The sequence below is a fragment of the Papaver somniferum genome, chromosome 3, assembly GCF_003573695.1.
Source record: "Papaver somniferum cultivar HN1 chromosome 3, ASM357369v1, whole genome shotgun sequence".
Classification (NCBI taxonomy): Eukaryota; Viridiplantae; Streptophyta; class Magnoliopsida; order Ranunculales; family Papaveraceae; genus Papaver; species Papaver somniferum.
Genome location: NC_039360.1, coordinates 224,862,752 through 224,882,717, shown reverse-complemented (window position 1 = coordinate 224,882,717; position 19,966 = coordinate 224,862,752). Strand labels below are relative to the sequence as shown.

General features: G+C 36.7%; 2 protein-coding genes across 2 annotated transcripts; both read left to right on the top strand.

Annotated features, from left to right (window-relative positions):
- The first annotated feature begins 6,798 nt into the window (after nt 1-6,798).
- Nucleotides 6,799-14,050, top strand: LOC113360731. Its single transcript, XM_026604202.1, has 10 exons — nt 6,799-7,076; nt 7,900-7,972; nt 8,263-8,355; nt 8,604-8,687; nt 9,218-9,303; nt 11,423-11,632; nt 12,608-12,680; nt 12,912-13,004; nt 13,086-13,169; nt 13,679-14,050. The coding sequence occupies exons 1-10, from the start codon at nt 6,922-6,924 to the stop codon at nt 13,805-13,807; spliced, it is 1,080 nt and encodes a 359-aa protein (XP_026459987.1). The 5' UTR covers nt 6,799-6,921; the 3' UTR covers nt 13,808-14,050.
- A 253-nt stretch (nt 14,051-14,303) lies between these two features.
- LOC113360730 (cytochrome P450 71D8-like) lies at nt 14,304-15,200 on the top strand. Its single transcript, XM_026604201.1, has 3 exons — nt 14,304-14,532; nt 14,627-14,808; nt 15,177-15,200. Exons 1-3 carry the CDS (start codon nt 14,304-14,306, stop codon nt 15,198-15,200), a joined length of 435 nt encoding a protein of 144 aa, XP_026459986.1.
- The last annotated feature ends 4,766 nt before the right edge of the window (nt 15,201-19,966 follow it).

The window sequence follows — 19,966 nt, the reverse complement described above, 5'->3', positions numbered from 1 at the left end:
ATCTTAAATCAGGTTTTCATCTAACGGTGAATATTGAATTCTTTGTTACTAAGCTATCTTATCTTTGATTGAAAGAAAACCCTGATTTGAAAGACTATACAAGGGAGAACTCTAACAACTGGAAAACTCAATCTCGGCACTTTCCTCTGTCCTAGTTGCGACTAGAGTCGATTCTCATTTAACCCAGGTTTTTCCAAAACCATTATAGGTTAATGACTTGAAGACTTCATTTTCGAATCGTGAAGCCAGACCTAACTATTTTCTCTGTTGTTGCATGTTCTGATCTTACTTGTTCTATCGTATTGAGTACTATCTTTTTTAAGATTTGCTAGAGATTTATCTCCTATAGGTAAGATATAAAAAGTAATCACAAAGCTCTTTGTATCATTCTCTAAGATTCCACAATAACTTCTTCTACTACCATATAGTTAAGTTATTGTGAGATGATTGATATTCTAGGCTTCTCTTCGGTAGTATAAGACCGGATTCTCAATTGGTTCATATTCACCTTGATTTATCAAAAGAAGGAACAAAAACTTCGTAGGTACTTCTGTGGGAGATAGATTTATCTATAAGAATAGACTTATTTGTGGGAAACAGATTTGTTTACAAGTCTTCAACTTTTGGTCGTAGCAACTCTTAGTTATGGGTGAGATCAACTAAGGGAATCAAGTGCGCAGAATCCGGCGTGGTTCTAGAGGAGTAAGGAATGCGACTGTACCTTAATAGGCGTGAGACTTGGTTAGGGCTCAACTACATTCTAGTGCGAAGTTAACTTGTAGTAGGCTAGTGTCAGTAGCGGCTTAATATAGTGTGGTGTTCAAATATGGACTAAGTCCCGGGGTTTTTCTGCATTTGAGATTTCTTCGTTAACAAAACTTCGGGTGTTTGTGTTATTTATTTTCTATATTATATTTTTTTTATATAATTGAAATATCACAGGTTGTGCGTAGTTCAATCAACTGGTAAATCCGACCTTGATTGTCGGATAGGAATCGATTGGCACTTGGGCATTGGTCTTTGGTACCATCCATGTTATTTCTCATAACTATCGGGCTCACAGATTTCTATCTGTTTGACTGCAGATTGTATTGATAAATCGAGATGTAACTCTTTAGTATATTTCTTGATTGATCTCTCTTTATAAGATGGTGCTCTCGGAATTATATTGGAGTTAGTCCATACAGACTGCCGGACGAATTATTGGATGTGGTTGTTATACCCCCGCTTTTTCAAAAACTAAAGCCTCTACCACATTATCAAAAATAAAGAGAAAATCATTATTTTAAAAAGTTTCTCCAACTCTTAACCACCTCACATGAATTCATTGCATAGTACGGTGGAGTTCGTTACCTTTTTTTTTCTCCTTAAGGGTAAAAAAAAGAGAGAGCCCAGCTCACTAGAGCGGATGTTAATTAGTCGAATTCTCAAAACCCTCGGCTCTCCACTTTTGGATATGGTCTGATTGGGCACCCATTGAAGTATATTGTAAAATAAATTAGGTATTGGATGAAACTATTTAATTAGGGAGAAGGTCGGAAAGATAAGTCTATCTGGAGGAAGATATCAAAAAAAACACCCCTCTACCCTTTGTGTTTCAAAATTATGTTCCCTAAATTAAAATTATTATTTTTCATTATTTTTGTTCAAACACAAAGGGTAAAAAATTATTTGTTATTTGAAAAAAACTTTAACTTAGGGAACGCTATTTTAAAACCCCTTAATTTCCCTTTTTTGCAAATGATATGCCTAAGGGTACGAAAAACCAACAAAAAATCTATTCAAACATATCATTTTTTTTGATTTGTTACCTATTTTAAATCAGTTATGATAAACCTAAGCAAATAAGAGAACCATCAAGTGACATGATGGTTCTCATGCTCCTCCCTTGAAAGAGACAGAGGTTCGATCCCTGGACTTTATAATTAGTTGAACCCCTCTATTTTAAAAATAATAAGCATAAATAAACTAGCCTATCATTTCGAAACAAATAAAGTACAGTATTTAGGAGCAACTAATTAACCCATTTACTAACCCATAGAAAAAACCTGCCGTCATTAGGGGCGACCCTGAAAGAATTAGGGGTGACTAATAAGACAAAATAGGGCCACCCAAACCTAAAATGGATCCATCCCTTATCGGCGATTTTTCGAAATGGCAATTATACCCTCCATAATCGGTAGTTTATTTACGTAATCGGTAGATGTTGGGATAATCAGAGGTTATTGTGTACATATGTAGTTTGAAAGTTTTGTTATTTTGAAAGAAAAAACTACAAACTGGAAGGTATTTAGTTACCATGTCTCCCGATTATGAAGTTTCCCCAAAATTGATATTTGAAATCTCAAGTTTTTCGAATTTGGGAACTACCATAATCGGTAGACATGGAGTTAACATTTCTCCTATGGTAGTTGCCCCAAAATTGATACTTGAAAAAATCTCAAGTTTTTCGAATTTGGGAACTACCATAATTTGTAGACATGGAGTTAACATGTCTTCCGATTATGAAGTTGCCCCAAAATTGATATTTGAAAAAATCTCAAGTTTTTCGAATTTGGGAACTACCATAATCGGTAGCTTATGAAGTTCACCTCATCTACCGATTTTATACCCCAGATTAATCGGTAGAAAATGATAAAATTTTGTGTCCGATTATAAGGCTATTTAGGTTCAGAAGAACAATAGAAATGAAGCCACTATAATAGGTAGAAATTGTTAATATTTGTAGTTCCGATTATGGACCTGTCTGACTTTTTTTTGAAAGTCACTAGAATCGGTAGTTAAGGTTGATAACATTACTACCAATTCTGCACATATCTCACAATTTTTGAAAATTTACCAGAATCGGTAGGTAAGGTTGATATGTATCCTCTGATTATGGTGAAAAATTCAGCAGTTTCAGACAATCAAGTAATAAACATAACTCAAAATACATTCATGACCCATAAACTTAAGAACATATAATCCAAAACAAGTATTTAAAACACCATAATCCGAAAGAAACTGTTCAAACAACATAATCCATAACATCGAACAACACATTATCACCTAGTTTTCTTCTTAGTATTTATTAGCTAAAGTTTTAGAACGCTTAACACGATTCGGACGACCCGCATTATCACCAGCATCACCTTCATCTCCATCAATATTTCCTTCAGCAGGAGAGCTTGAAGAAGCATGAGATCTTTTGTTCGCCTTTGATGCTTTTTTCTTGGGCGGTTTCTTCGTCACTTTCTCCCGAAACTCAGCTGCATACTCTTCATTATCAACATTATCAATCATCTCCCTGTGATTTTTTATCTTCTCAATGGGAACAGGATGTCCAGCAGCTATGCAATCAACACACCATTTGGACAAAATCTTGAACCTATTCACCTATTTTTTTAATAGACAAAACATCAAATGGAGTTCAGCTAAGAAATTGAATCGTAATATTAGAGGGAAAAGTTATAAACTGGTTTATCATAACCTGGGGTTTTTTTCTTTGAGGATACATCTGTAAATGGAAGCCGTCGAGGTCGTCTTTTCTTTAAGTTCACGGATTACACGAAGATGTGAATGCTCCCGGTATCACTCCATATAGCCTGGAGCATTTTCATCACCTCGGGTGACAGCTCTCCCAGTGTTCACCATGTGGTACTCCCTTTTATCCTAATGTTCAGTAACAGATGGTGTACCAGATTAATCTAACTTGATGTTGTCCTGGTTAGACTCGCTAGGATCCATGTCCAACTTGAACTTTCCATTCATTTGATGCCATGGTACTGTTTGGTAAGCACCATGTTGTCGCATCACCCTGGAGCCATTGCACATCACATAACCTGTGGGGTGCCACAATGGTCCAAAATAATGGGACAACTCGGAACGACCCTCTATATGTCCACTAGCTCGGTCTTCCTTGTATGGATCAAAGAATACCTCCGAGGCCTTAAGTGAGTCTAATTTATCCCTCAAGTTAACCAATTGTTGCTCCTTTGACCTTGAACGGTTCATTGTGAACTTGTACTTTGTTCCTCTCGGTGTACCTCTCTCCACGCTGTGTTCACATCTGCCAATTCCAGACTGAGGTAGTGGTCATAGATCCATGTCTACATAGATATTAAACTAATTATTAGAAAGTGATTCTTAAAATAGAAAAAAAAACATAACGATCAATGGATTAATAGAGTTGAGAAAATACCCGGAATAGACTCACGTTTTCGGCAACTTGGCTAGTTCTAAGCCTCAACGCTTTTCTCATCGGCAATGGGCTTGAGTAGATGAATCGCATCGGAATGATACCATCAAACATACAACACATTAAAAAATTAATAGAGTATTATTACGAATAAAACGACAATACGTTAGTATAAAATAATACGATTATTACCTCGGTTTCATAGATTTCTCTGGCCCAGGAGTCTTTGTAGCCAAATAACAATGCTACTCCATCTCTAGGAAGCCCAGGGATTTCTTCTTCAAAGAAATTGGTACAAGGTGTGATGCTTTCTTCGCGATTGGATTCCTTGTAACTCCTCCTGCTATTTTTGTACCACTTGGTTGTCCTTTTTCTTGAGTAATTACTGGAACACTTTGTCTAACTTCATGTTGAGTGATTTCTGGAGCGCTTGCTTGTACTTATTCTTGAGTTCCTTGTTGAGCGCTTGGTTCCACTTCTTTTTGGCTCCTTTCTCTACGCGCACTAGCGCTTAGTTTCTTACCCCCTTTTTGACGAGGCCATGTAACAATTATATCTTGGTCTTTCTTACCTCTCCTGACCCTAAACAATAAAATTAGTTCGTAAGAATCACATTACAAACTCCACAATCGGAAGTCATAATTAAAATATAAACTTCTGATTATGCACAATCCGAAGCAAGGGTAAAAGCTTTTCTTCCGATTACACACAATCAGAAGTCATATTCTAGTTTTCTTTTCCCGATTATGCATCAATTTGGGTTCAGAAACTGATAAAGTCATGAGACATATATAATCGGAACAAAACAATATAACATATCCACCGATTGCATATACTCGGAAGTAAAGAAATAGCCTTTGGCTTTTGATTAAAACATAGCCCCGAAATAGGATTTTGCTAAAATCATAAAATTTTCAAATTTTACAACTTATATAATCGGTAGTGTTGAATTCGTCGAACCTACGATTATACACAATCGGAAGACAAATACTATATAATATCTTCCGATTCTGGGTACCAATTGTGTGTCCCTACATGTTCTAATTCTCTGTTTCAATCGTAAGGAAACATATAACCTAGCAACCGATTATGTCAATTTTATGGTTCAGTGGCAAACAAATTTGTATAATCTCGGAAGTAATCTATAAAATTAACTCCCGATTCTGGTCGATGTAACTGAAAACCCTAGAAAATGGACACAATCGGGAGATAAAAATAAGATCTAACTACCGATTCTGGGAAATAATTGAAAACCCTAAAACTTATTTTCATGGATTCGTCAAATTGAAGCAACATAAACACATAAAACGATAGAAACTTACCTAATTAGGGCAATTTGCTGGAGAGTTTGATTATCAGAATCACCACCACCACCTACACGAGCGGCGTCATCCTCTTCATGTTCTTCGTATTCGTCGTGTTCTTTGTCGTTTGCAGCTGTTACAATCGAGTTGTTCTTTAATTTTTCTCAATCTCTCGTGGGTTCATTAGTATCAGTCATCGTTTTATAGAAGAATCGACGATGAACGACGACGATGAATTGAAGTTTGAATTGGGGTGGGGTGGGGGTGGAATAGTGCTTTTACTCTCCACAATCGGAAGGGAAGAAGAAGAGTTGAAAAGAAAAGAAAAAAAATGAAATGAAATTCCTAGGTTTTGGGTGGTCTTAATCGCCCAAAGGTGGTGTCGGCAATTACAATCCGTAGTCATATGATGTTCATTTGCTACCGATTATAGACGGTTGCCCCAAATTCATTTTTTCTGCAAAATAGATAAAATTGAGTTTTCTACTTTAACAATCGGTAAATATGATATGATAGTGTTCTACAGATTTTGGCAATAACCCTTTCTTAAACAAACTAGTAATCAGTAGACAAAACTCCATACTAAACTATCGATTGTAGAAGGGTATTCTCCAGAAATTTGGACATCCCATAACCGTGTCTATGAGTTGGGAATAAAAAATTCGCCCCTAATTTTTTCAGGGTCGCCCCTAATAAAGCCAGGGAAAAAAAGTCTAAGCAAATGATTTTCCAATCAAACTCAAAATTTTCCAAACTCTAAGGCCGGTTCCTATGGGCATAGCAAACTGGTCAGTTTGCCAGTTTTCCACCCACTATGGAACTGGCAGACAAGCAAACTGATCTGCCTAAGTGGCAAATTTTCCACTTAGCATGGCTAGATTAAGTGTGCACTGAGCGATCGAGTCTCGACCGTTCGGTGTAGTGTAGATCTCCCGGTGTAATCTCCACCTCTACCGGTGTAGTCTCCACCGCTAGGTAATTTTTCGTTTTTTTTACTTCTTCTCTCCTACTTTTTAGTTATTATAACATATTTTTATTATACAAGGGTCTCACAAAATATTATATAATCCTTAAAATTTATAAATTACCCCACCAAACACAAACAACTAAGTTTTTTATTGATAAAGATCCCACAAAACACAATAAAACATAGTACGACCTTAATAGAACTTGACATTTTTACCGTAATGAAAAAACTAGTTTGTCATGCCGCATGACATGGCCAAACAACTTTTATACCTCTCACCATAGGAACCGGCCTAAATAGGCCAGGTTTCTCAGTCTACTCTGGAGTCTGGACCATTTCTCATTTTCCCATGCGGCAGTGCTGTAGAAGAGACAGTGAAATGAACTGTGAACTTGCATCGAAAAGAGTCAAACGACAGAAAGTCTACTCTTTGCTACTGGGTTTGCTCCCATCCTCGGGAGAGATAGAGAGATATGGCAACACCACCAGCATCGTCATCATCATCAGTGATTTCTCATCATCAAAATCCTAAGAGTATTTTTGTGTATGGAAGTTTGTTAGCTGATGAAGTTGTGAGAGTTTTACTCAATCGTGTTCCTCAGAATTCTCCTGCCATCCTTGACAATTTGTAATATTCTCTCCGTCTCTTTCATTTCTTTGATTTCAGTTTATTTCCATTTTTTTTGGGATATAAATTTGTTTAGAGGACTGAAATTAAGCTTTTGAATTTCTCAGATATACAATAAATAAATAAAAATTACGCTTGTGGGGTAAAATTTCAAGGAAGGTTTTCCTTTTTTTTTTTACTTCAATTTTGATGAAGAATAATGAATACTTTGGTATTAGAAGTTGTTGGGAATGAAATTCTTAGTTTCAACTATGATGATGAATTTGTTTGGTACAGGGATTTGGGGATTATCTTATATTTGTAAAATAGAGTTGGATTTACCCATTTAAGGTTCCATTTTTAGGTTGTTTTGGATTATTGTAGTTTTGATTCGAGTCCTCGAGAACATCTGCCTCATTCCTGGGGTATTTCATTTCCTATTAGTCCTGTTACCGGAGTTGCAAAGTTACCTATTTGAGAATTGTATTATGAGAACTGAATGATTGTCGGAACTTTGAAGTAGGGATAGATAATTGGATGCTCCTGCAAGTGAACTGAATTGCACATTTCCATGGAAAGTAGATATTTATCATATCCGTGTCTACTATTATATGCTTTTCATGAATTTCAAATTAGATTGGTTGTTTAGGTCAGCATAACACAGTTACATTGTTGGTAGAATTTCTGTGTACAATAACAGAAGGGAGAGTGACGAAAGTTGCTACTTTCTCATGTTAGACTCCTGCACAATCTGGCAATAGGAATATGTTATCTTTATCCATGTTTTCTTTCCTTTTGTTTTATGACCGTCTCAGTAACGGTTTTCATGATTCTGTTTTTGCAGTGAACGGTTTAGCATTAAAGGGTGTGTTTATCCTGCAATTCTGCCAGTAGAGAACACAAAAGTCACTGGGAGGGTCTGTCTCCAAATCTATTCTCATTTTTGCATAGTAGAAATTGGTTTAAACCGACGCCATTTTTCATATAATTTTACTTGTTTTATTCAATTAATCATCTTTCTAGTTCAAGATTCTTTCGTATGAACTTGTTCATAAAAATATTATTGACTTCAATTGTCAACTTTCAACAGTCAGTCTAGGTGTCATTCTTTTCTCCGTGCATGGAGTTCCATTCATAATACTGGATCATGTAGTTAAATTTGCCTCTTGAACTGTTTTTTTTGTTTTTTTTTTTGTTTTTGCTGCAGGTACTCTTAGATCTCACAGATTCTGAGTTAGATATTTTGGATACATTTGAGGATTATGAATATGAGAGGAGCATTGTTGATGTTTCTCTAATGGTAGGTTTTGTCTAATCAGTTTTAAAACTTTGGGCATCGGTCTTATATCATCGTCGAACAGAATTTACCAATAAGTTACTTACCCAAACTTCAAAACTTCAGTGCTTTCTTGTGCTGCTAGAATGGACTCTCTTTGTCTAAGCAAAATTTAGCAAATGTCCAACATAGTTCAACATGAGATTGTTTGCCTCATCACTGATTGCTTTGTCTGTGCTACTAAAAACCAAAAATGGCTCTGCTTATTGCAGGATACTTTAAAGATAATGCAGACCTACACTTATGTTTGGGTTAACAAATATGATCCAAACTTGTACGGGGAATGGAATTTTGAGGTAACTTTTTTATTGGAATATATCTGTGCACTCCAAGCTTGCTAGCTAGGCCTTCCTTCAGCTTTTATTTCAAACTTATTGACCCAAAATGAATGTTAGATTCATACAGCCATTGTTAAGAGGGCACAGGGCCATACATTGTTCATAGGATACAGGCTTTCATAGGTATATTATACGTGTAGGAATAATGATTTTAGGATGGTTATGAAAAGAACTTTGATTTAGTCTTGTCTGTAGAGTTGCGAGAAAGAATAGGCCTCTAAACACGATGCATACACCCTACAGGTTAACTGTGTAATCTGGCATAAGTGGTTCTAGCGAGTTAAGCCTAAATTATGACACCTATCCGTCTATATCATCTTCGTTGTTCAGTAATTTTCAAATTGCTATAGTCATCACAAAGTTTTAATCAAGTGATCAAATGACGAAATAGAGTTGGTATTACAAATTTAATTGGGATTTCATACTGGTTTTGATTTTCTTTGCTCCCCTTGTTTAAATGTTCTAATTTCCCTTTGTTGTTAAAAAAGGAATGGCAGCAATTACACAAGAGTGATTTTCTTAAGATGACATGTGGTTTCATGGAGGAGTTAGAAGGCCCTGAATCAAAGCAAGAGTAGAAACTTAATTCGTTCCTTCGCTGTTACCGGTACACTCCTTTATGTTTTGTAAATACTCCCTCCGTACCTATTACATAGGCGGAATTTTTCATTTTTCCCTGTACCAATATATAGGCGGAGTCCAATTTCCTAGATGAATATTTCGAGACATACACTTATTTATGGTACATAGATAATAGTGTTATGAATAGGACAAAGGGCAAAACATGAAAAAACATGAAAATTTATACAAGACACTTTTCTTAATCCACGAGAATTGTCCTCCTCCGCCTATATATATGTGGTATGGAGGGAGTATGTAAACATTCTTGTCTGGATTGCTTTTTAGGCCCTTGCATTGTTCCAAGCTTTCAAGTCCTGTCTTTCGGCTTCTTTCTTATGGTGATATTTAATGTGGGAAAAAAATCAATATCATCTGAATGGGACTAGTAATATTTTGATGGCATATTAGTTCCGATGACTCTGTCAATTGTCCAACTACGTATTAATTTAAAAAGAAGCGGTAACTCTGTCAATTGTCGACCATTAGGACATCCGCTTGGCTTTGAAAGCGCCTGAACAACCTTGCGATTCCCAAAATCAGCTATGCAGCCAACATGGTTCTTCACAGAGACGGCAACAGCCGACTTATGTTTCCGAAATAAAGAACCATAATATTGGGCATACCAAAAACTTTATAGGCATACAAAATCATTTTCCTAACCAGGGTGTATTGATAAGGGGTGTCTAATGGGTATGCAATGACCTATACACCCTTAAACACTTCGAAAATATTGATTTATAGGCTTTAGGTTCGGCTGACTCGTGTTGATGAGTTATCAGCCGAACTTCCCGCTGTAGACTGAATTCTTTCGATCTGGTTTTGATCATAACTTCTTCGTCCAATGTCGGAATGCCCTCATTCTTTTTGCGTTATTTTCGTATTTTCATTCTCTTGAAGATGAAGATAAAATCTACTTGATTTTAGTGAGTTAAAACCTACGATTTTCATTATATAAGCTGAACCATTAACATTTTTTATTCCTGAACTCTCAGGAAAAGGTTCGGCTTACATCTATGAGCCGAACCAACCCATTGATGAACAGTTCGGCTTACATCTATGAGCCGAACCTCACATAATTTTTATTCCAGATCACACAGGACTAGGTTCGGCTCATTATGATATTTTTAAACAAGCCGAACTAGTTGGTTCGGCTCATAACAATAACACTTTCAGCTTGCCGAACTGTTCATTAGTTGTCAATATCCAGGTTTCAGATCAAGGTTCGGCGCATAATTTAGGTGAGTTGTGAGCCGAACCTAGGTTCGGAGCATAATATAGTTGCGTTGTGAGCCGAACCTAAGTTCGACGCATAAGGTTGTTGTTTTTTAAGCCGAACGGTTCTTCAAATTTTCAGCCTGAAAGTGTATATGAACAGTTTGGCTGATACGATTTTCATTATATAAGCCGAACCATTAACATTTTTTATTCCAGAACTCTCAGGAATAGGTTCGGCTTTCTAGGAAAATTTTATACAAGCCGAACTAGTGTCTAGCAAATGTTCGGCGCATACCTAAACAATTTCAGCTAGCCGAACTGTTCATAAAGGGATCGGTTCGGCTCATAAATGTAAGTCGAACCTTTTCATCCTCCAATGGTTTGGGAATCATTGATGTAGTTGATGTGCATTTTCCTAGGTTTTTTAGATGATATATGACCCTCCTCATCCTCCATTGAATCAAGAATTAGAATTTTCTCACTTTCTCCTTCTCTTTCTCTCCTTCTTAACCAAACCAAAACTTTGATTTTTTTTCCTCAAAATTTTCATCTAAACAACTCTTATAATTCTGAAAATTATTTTAATCACTAAACAAAATATTTAATCACTAATCAAGATTATTAACACTAATACGTAAAGGACAGATTTGTCATTAAAAAAAATTTGGGTTAAGGGGTTATCTGATTTTGCAATTTCACAACCTTTTTTGTCTTCATTCAGTATGCCTTGGAAGATTTTGGTATGCCCAATATTATGGTTCGAAATAAAGCTGACCAACTAAGTAAATGGGCCAGGTTTCTCAGCTTGGACTATTTTATGTTTCCTAAGCCCAAAAAGTGTAGGGTCAAGAGTGAACTCTAGTGCCACCACTGCTGCACTTTACTCCCATCTTCAAGGAGAGATACGGAGAGATGGCAACATCGGCATCATCACCATCTGTGATTTCTTCTAACCATCGTCAAAATCTTCATAATGTATTCGTATATGGAAGTTTGTTGGCTGATGATGTTGTGAGAGCGTTATTGAATCGCGTCCCTCAGAATTCTCCTGCTATCCTTGACAACTTGTAAGCTTCTATCTCTGATTAAAATTTCATTTCATTGATTTCACAGTAAACTGTGAAAATTATTTATTTCAATTTCTTAGGATTTTTTTTTTTTTTAGAGAATCGATATTCAGGTATTGGATGAATTATTAGCTTTTTCCCAAATTGATTTTCATAGGAATCTTATAATTATTTTGATTGGAAAAACTGAAGATAGATAAGCATCAAGATTTATCTTATCACCCAAGCTTAATATTTGAACAACCGGGTACTGAAGTCCGGTGTTGGGGATAACCCAAATACCAAACTACAAAGTACCCAAGCTTCCTTGTTACTTGAATTTTTTTGAAGAATAATGCATTTGGCAATTGAGATTATGAATGAAAGCAATTTTTTGGATTAATGGAAAAATGATTACCATCATTACATCATTTATGATGAAATAGTTTGGTACAGGAATTGGGGGTTACGTTTAAGAGTTTGTGCAAAAGGTTTGGATTGACCCATTTAAGGTTCCCATTTTTGTTTGTTTTGGACTGTTGAGGTATGGAATCCTCTTAGAGTCCCAGACTATTTCCTCGGCTGTCGCTATTCCTGTTGGTTATATTGTCCAAGTATATCTTTAGTAATTGCCATAGAGTGGACCAAGGGTGGGGAGTTGAGCTTATGACCTTTAAGTTGCAAGGTTATGAGTTACACGTTTGAGATTCCTACTAAGAGAAGTGAATGATTGTTGGAACTTGGAATGGCTGGGTAACAAAATGTTCCAGAAAATGAACAGAATTACACAGTTCCATGTAATGCAGATGTGATATTAATGTCTACGATAATATAATCTTTAATGAAATTGATACTAGATTAGTTGTTTCGGTCACATTGTGGGTAGATTTTTCTGTATGCAACGATAGATGCGAGAGTATGGAACTTGCTGCTTCGCACAATCTAGCATTAGCAATATCTTTATCCATCTGAGTATTATTTTTTACGATTTTGCAGTAAAAGGTTCAGCATAAAAGGGCGTGTTTATCCTGCAATTCTGCCAGTAGAGAACACAAAAGTCACTGGGAGGGTCTGTCTCAGAACCCATTCTCAATTTTTGATAGTGTAACACTTGTGATACTCAATGTATCATCTTTCTAGTTCATCATTTCTTTCATTGATTTTGTTTGTCAAGTGTCCACAGTTAATGGAGATCGGAGATGTCATTCCTTTCTCCTTGAATGGAATTACATTTGTTTTATTTGTAATACTGGATCATGTCATTAAGTTAATCTCTTGAGCGTTTTTTTTTTTACTGCAGGTTCTCTTGGATATAACAGATTCTGAGATAGAGATTTTAGATATATTTGAGGATGAAGAATATGAGAGAAGCAGTGTTGATGTTTCTTTGATAGTAAGTTTTGCCCAACCATTTCTAATACTAAACTGAGCAATCGGCCTCATATCACTTATTGCTTTTCCTGTGTTACTGCAGGATACTTCAAACAAGGTGCGATCCTACACTTACGTGTGGGTTTACAAAAACGACCCAAACTTGTATGGAGAATGGAATTTTGAGGTAACTGCTTATTGGAATATGTCTGTTCACTCTATGCTTGCTAGGTAGGCCTTCCTTCGTCTTCTATTTTAGATGCTCAGATTAGGCGTCGTTAAGGAGACACAGGTACAAATAAATTCTTGATTTGGTTTAGGTTTTACCCAATGCTGCAACATCACGGGGCATGGCACATAGGAATAAATCGCTAACATTTATTAGTTTCGAGAAACAGGTTGGGTCTCATAATAGGTCTCTATCTGTGTTGCGTACACTCTACCGATTATCTGTGTTAATCTTGCCATTATGATGATACCCCGTCTAGGCCTAAATTATGACACAACAGCAGATCTACATCATCTTTTTTGTTTGCTTCAATCCTATCGGTTAAAAAGTAGTAGTTTTCAAATTGCTAGATTTGGAAAGTTTAAAATCAAGTGATAGAGTAACAAAATGGAGCTGGGTTACAAATTCAATCGTATTTTCATATTGAATGATCACTTTTTGTTTCTTTTCCTTTGCTGTTAAATTAGGAATGGGAGCAATTACACAAGAATGATTTTCTTAAGATGACATCTGGTTTCGTGGAGGAGTTAGGAGGTCCGGGATCAAAGCCAAGAGTCGCTACTTACGAATCTTTCTATCAGAATGCCAAGGACTAGAAACTTCATTTGTTGCCCTGATGTCATTGATGTACTCCTTTTATCTAATCCAACTTTCAAAACATTACTTTCAAGTTTTGTCTTTGGATTTTTTTCTTGTGTATTCATTTGTTGCTCTTAGAGCAAGTACTGTGATGGGGAGGGATTCCACACTTAAAAGACAAAAAAATGGTGAGTCAGACATTAAATACAATAGCATATGGTGAGTCAGACATTAAATACAATAGCATGTTAAAGACTAAACACGAACTTGCATTATCAATTTCTGCCTCTTACCCAGACATGAAATTCCACTCTCTTTTTTCCCTTCCTCTGAGTTTATGTTTCTTTGCCTTGACATTATTCATGGTAGTGATCCTGAATAAAAGAAATAGATCCAAAAAAAAAAATCTCATCATCCTCGAAATTGCCTCCGGGGCCATGCAAATTGCCTATCATCGGAAATTTGCACCAGATACTAATAGGTCAACCACATCAGTCCCTCCGAGATCTGGCCATGAAACATGGGCCTCTTATGCACCTGCAACTTGGTGAAATTTCAGCAATTGTGGTTTCTTCGCCAGGTATGGCTGAACAGATTATGAAAAAACATGACGCTAATTTTGCTAGTCGAGGTGAACTTCTTGCTGCAGAGATTGTGACTTATGGCTATATAGATGTTGGGTTTGCTCCATATGGTGATTACTGGAGGCAGCTGCGGAAGATTTTCTCTTTAGAGTTGTTGAGTACTAAACGTGTTCCCGTCTTTCAAATCGCTTCATGCTCTTTGTGGCATCAAACTTAAACTGGAGAGGTTACAAAAGAAACTGGATAAAATAGTTGAAAGTATCATCGAAGAACATAGAGAGACTAGATCGTCTAAAGTGATTAAGAATGGCAGTACTAGTACAGATGATCATCAGCTGGAGGGAGATCTCCTGGATGTACTTCTTCGTATTCAAGAAACTGGTGGCGGATTTGAATTTCCCATCGCCACAGACAACATTAAAGCAGTTTTCATGGTATGTCAAACTGGGGCAGTTGGGCATTTCGCCACAAACCTCCATACTAGTCTGGCGTTTTCCGAACTTTCCCTATCAAATTGATACCGCAGTATTTTTCATGATTTTGATGTGCACTTGGATTTTATATGTGATGTTTTTCGACTCCACAAGACATTTTCTCGGCAGGGACGGACACTTCGTCAAGTACAGTTGAATGGGCAATGTCTGAGATGATAAGAAACCCAAGAATTATGAAGAAGGGTTAAAGGACAAAATGCCCCAAAATCGACCCCCTAGGTTTGAAAATGCCCCGGACGTTAGGCAAGAAATCAAAATGCCCCAAAACCGTATCAAAATGCCCCATTCTGTTATGTTTTCCGTTTCAGAGCGTTAAGTGGTCAAATGCGTAAGCATGTGGCCCGCACGTGGAAATCGTTTGACATTTATACCCTTATGTATGGCCAAGATGAAAATCTAGGGTCCTGTTTTGGGGCATTACATGTACCGTTTTTTTTAAATGACTAGCTAGGATCGCGACACGTGGAACATCCTAGCTAATCAACGGCTAGATTTTCCGACCGTTGTGATATTCCGACCGTTGTAATAACGGTCATTTTTTTTTGTCTCCCCTGACTTATAAATTGTGAAGATGATCCAACCAAAAATCAGTAAAAAAAATTCCTTCTTCATAATGGCTGCTACATCAAGCCAGGAATGTGAGATGTGCAACGAAAGAAATCATCAATCAATTGATTGTCATTGGATCTACACAGTAAGAATAGTGTCTGATTTTATCTCCTTTCTTCACCTTAAAATCCCTGTGTTTCAACACTGCATATTCTCTTAAATGATCCTTATAAGCTTGCATACTTCCAAAAGCCATACCAGTACTTATTTCACCAGGTGTGACCTCAGGAGTATCTTCATTTATCATTTCTAGACGTTGTGGTTCATTTAAATGCTGACCAAAATCTTCTTCCCACTTAGCTTCTTCCTCTTGAGTGACTTCTTGGCTGGGAAGATCTTCATCTGAAGATGCATTCACTGGTGCACTCTGCTCTTCATAAAAGCCACCTACATTGAAATCTTCATTACAATCATCAGGGTCATTACCAACATCTATACCCCTAGCACACATAGAAACCCAATCTTCATAATTCATCTGTTCTTGTGTTTCTTCTTCACTATCATCTCCACTCTCATCCTCACTTTCATCTTCACCATCCTCTTCCTCATCATAGTCCTTAAAGAGAAAGTCAGGCTTGTCATCAGGATGACACTCATCTTGATGTACATTAGGCAAATTCACCTGGTCATCTTCATACCCCTGTACATGGTTGGCTGCAACAGATGACTGTGTAGGAATACTTTGAGATTCATGAACATGGTTGTCAGCAACAGATGCTTGTGTCAATTCCACTTGCTCTTCATGCTCAAAATCAAGTCTTGTTGGTTTCATATCTTTAAGCCCACTAACAGTAGCAGTCTTATTAAGTCTTGGACTCCTCCTAACCTCTACCCTTTTACTAACAGTTTTCTTCCTCACTGGGCTGATATAATTAGTCACACCACTTACCCCACTAACACTGGAAGCATCATAAACATAACCCCATTCTCTCACTGAAGGAGTAGGTATAATTGGAGTGAACCACAGTCTGACCAAATTATCTTTATTTACTTTCCCTTTGTTCCAAAATGAAATAAACATTTCTTCTGATTCACACTTATCACATGCATTCCCTTCTTCATCATTAAATAAAAACAGTTCAAGTGTAGAATTCATACCTTGTTCATTCACCAACCTAGTCTTTACCATAGCCATAAAAGCATCTCCACTGGTACCAGCTTTACAACCAAGAATATGCAAGTCTCTAAACCGGCCACCTATATCAGTTAACCAGAAATTCCTATCCTTGCTACCCATTCTGTAACAACTCCCCAACAAAAAAACAATAATTATTACAGTAGTGAAACAAAGTTTACAGTAATCATTACTGTAAACAAATAGTATGAAACAAAACACTGAATAATATGATTACAGTAATGAAACAAATTTTTACAGGAAATTTTTTTACAGTAATGAAACAAAATAATACAGCAAGGGTGTTAGCAGCCATGGTAGTTACAGAAATGTTTTGCAGTAATCATACTAATGATTACAGTAATCATACCAAAAATTTCATAATCATACTAATTTCATTTTCCCTGAATCAAATTACAACACAATCAAATTTCATAATCATACTAATTTCATAATCATACCAATTTTCATAATCATACTAATTTCATAATCATACCAATTTTCTTCAGTTTCACAAACAAACCCTAATTTTTACTTTCTCAAATCACCCTGCAGCAATTACCAACTCAGTTTAAATCTCAAATCGTCACAAACCCTAACTTCAGATTATAACAACATCATCTCAAACCAATTTCATAATCACATTCCCTGAATCGAAAAATCAAAAATCATAAATATCCTAACACATATCCTAAATCGCAAACCAATTTCACAAACCCTAACCCCAAATCGTAAAGCATATACCAAATCAAACAGATCAAATGTAGAAAGATACTCATCACATGGTTAATCACAAACCCTAAAACATCAAATTTCTGAACAAAAAACTTACCTGTTCGTCACCGGGAAGAGAAAACCTGCCTCTTATCTACTCCGTCTCATCTATCTTATCGATCTGCAGTTCCCTTTGTCCTTCCCGTCTATCAATCTCTCAATCTCTCTCGCCTGTAACCCTATCGCTCTCTGAACTTTCGATTTCTTTCTGTGGCTGAAAATCGATTTTGGTGAAGATAATACCTGTAGCACACGTACGAAACACACATTTGCTACAGGTGTCAGTCCTTGACCACGTGTCCTTGAAATAGATGCCCACGTGTTAAGAGAACCATATCAGTACGTGTCGGGTATTTTTTCTTGCGAAGGGCAAAAATGAAAAATCACACTATAGTTGACTGGTCAAAGGTAGTGAAAATGCCCCAATTTTGACCAAAATTTGAAAACTAACAGAATGTGGCATTTTAATTTCTTGCCTAACGTCCGGGGCATTTTCAAACCTGGGGGGTCGATTTTGGGGCATTTTGTCCTTTACCCCTATGAAGAAAGCACAAGCCGAAGTGAGAGCCATTCTCAACAAAAACAACAAAGAAGTAGACGAGAGCTCAATACAAGAACTGGTCTACTTAAAACAAGTTATCAAAGAAACACTTCGACTTCACCTTCCCCTTCTGCTCTTACTCCCACGACAATCTAAGGAGAATTGTGTAATAGATGAGTATGAGATACCCTTGAAAACTAAAACCCTGGTAAACGCATGGGCGATAGGAAGAGATCGAGAATATTGGGGTGATGATGCAGAGAGCTTTGTGCCGGAAAGGTTTGTTAACGGAGATGATGGTTTATGTTCTGTTGATTTTAAAGGAACTCATTTTGGATATATACCATTTGGTGCTGGTAGAAGGATGTGTCCAGGAATGAGTTTTCGTATAGCAAATGTTGAGATTTTACTTGCTCAATTGGTATACCACTTTGATTGGAAACTCCCTGATGGAGTAAAGCAGCCAAGGGATCTGAACATGTCCGAGGCTTTTGGTGCTGCGGTGAGAAGAAAAAATGAGTTGTATTTGATTCCCGTCCCTTACATTAATTTTAATTTATAAATTAGAACACCGCTGCCACGGCGGGGAGGGCCGATTAAAAAACGAAACACCGATGCATAACGCGTTATACATCTTTTTTTCTTTTGTTGGAATGTTATTTTTGAAGCATATACAACGTTTTAGTAGTTGCATAACCAAATTAATGGATGCATGAACCAAAATACGACGATATAACTTCTATGCATCCTTTGTGGTGGCTCCATAATTCGTTATGCATCTTCTTCTTTTTCTATGTTGGAATGATATTTTCAGGCATATATTACCTCTGTTTCAGACAAAGAAATACATTCACACTTTCATTTTTACCTAAAAATAGGCCAAATTAATAAAAGGGAAAGTATCACTTTTTCTAAAGCGAAGTGAAAGTATCACTTTCTCTGAAACGGATGAAAGTATCACTTTTTTCTGAAACAGGAGGGGCTAAAAATATCACTTTTCCTGAAACGGGGGTGAAAATATCACTTTTCCTGAAACGGGGGTGAAAATATCACTTTTTCTAAAACGGGAGGCGGAAGTATCACTTTTATTGAAACGGGGCGAAAGTATCACTTTTCGTGAAACGGGGTGACAGTATCACGTTTCCTAAAACGGGCGAAAGTATCATTTTTCCTGAAACGGAGGAAGTATCATTTTTCAGAAACGGGGAGATTTCCTGAAACGAGGAGAAAGTATCACTTTTCCTGAAACGAGGTGACAGTATCACTTTTCCTGAAAGTATCACTTTTTGTGAAACAGGTGAAAGTATCATTTTTCCTAAAACGAGGGAAGTATCATTTTTCATAAAACGGAGAGAAAGTACCACTTTTCCTGAAACCGGGTGAAAGTATCATTTTCCTGATTGCAAAATGGTTATGCCCCTGAAAATAGGATATAAAAAGAGTTATCGTAATTGGACCATAAGGGAGGGACAATTTTTTCTAATGAAAAGGTATCCGAATTTTCCGTGTGACGGGAATTCTTTAGGAGTATTTTATCCGATCTTTTATTTAAATTGCACATTTACGTAAGGTTCCTTTTGCAAAAAAGTGGCCATAAAAAGGACTCCTTTTCTCAGGCCATTCGGTCGGTCGCCCCAAATTTTTGTTTTTTTTTCACGAAAAAACGATTATCATTACTTATAAAACATTACAACTTAGAACATCAACATCCCTTAAGATTTCAGCATAATTATCTGGGATGTATCCAAAAAAAGCAAAAGATGTTCCAGTATAGCTTTGTTAAGTAGCTTGTGGGCTGCACTGGTTGCAGTTCTTTTTACATAGTTAATAGAACTATCATTTACGCTGTCTAGGGGTGCTTTATTTCTATTACAATTTACTGATTTTCCCACTGTACGTGCATGGTTGCACCTTTTAAAGAGTTTACCACATTAATACAATCCGTTTCGAACATGACATTCGAGATATTTAGCGACTTGGCCCACTAGATAGCTTCTTGAACCGCCAAGCATTCAGTCTGCTCCGCATCCAATCCTCCATTGCGGTATCTGCCTGTGATT

Coding starts and splice junctions, on each gene's coding strand:
- LOC113360730 (XM_026604201.1), top strand. CDS start 14,304: ATGAAACATGGGCCTCTTATGCACCTGCAACTTGGTGAAATTTCAGCA. Junction 14,533..14,626: donor TTTCTCTTTAGAGTTGTTGA/GTACTAAACGTG, acceptor TGGATAAAATAG/TTGAAAGTATCATCGAAGAA. Junction 14,809..15,176: donor ACATTAAAGCAGTTTTCATG/GTATGTCAAACT, acceptor TTTCCGTTTCAG/AGCGTTAAGTGGTCAAATGC.
- LOC113360731 (XM_026604202.1), top strand. CDS start 6,922: ATGGCAACACCACCAGCATCGTCATCATCATCAGTGATTTCTCATCAT. Junction 7,077..7,899: donor CCTGCCATCCTTGACAATTT/GTAATATTCTCT, acceptor CTGTTTTTGCAG/TGAACGGTTTAGCATTAAAG. Junction 7,973..8,262: donor ACACAAAAGTCACTGGGAGG/GTCTGTCTCCAA, acceptor TTTTTGCTGCAG/GTACTCTTAGATCTCACAGA.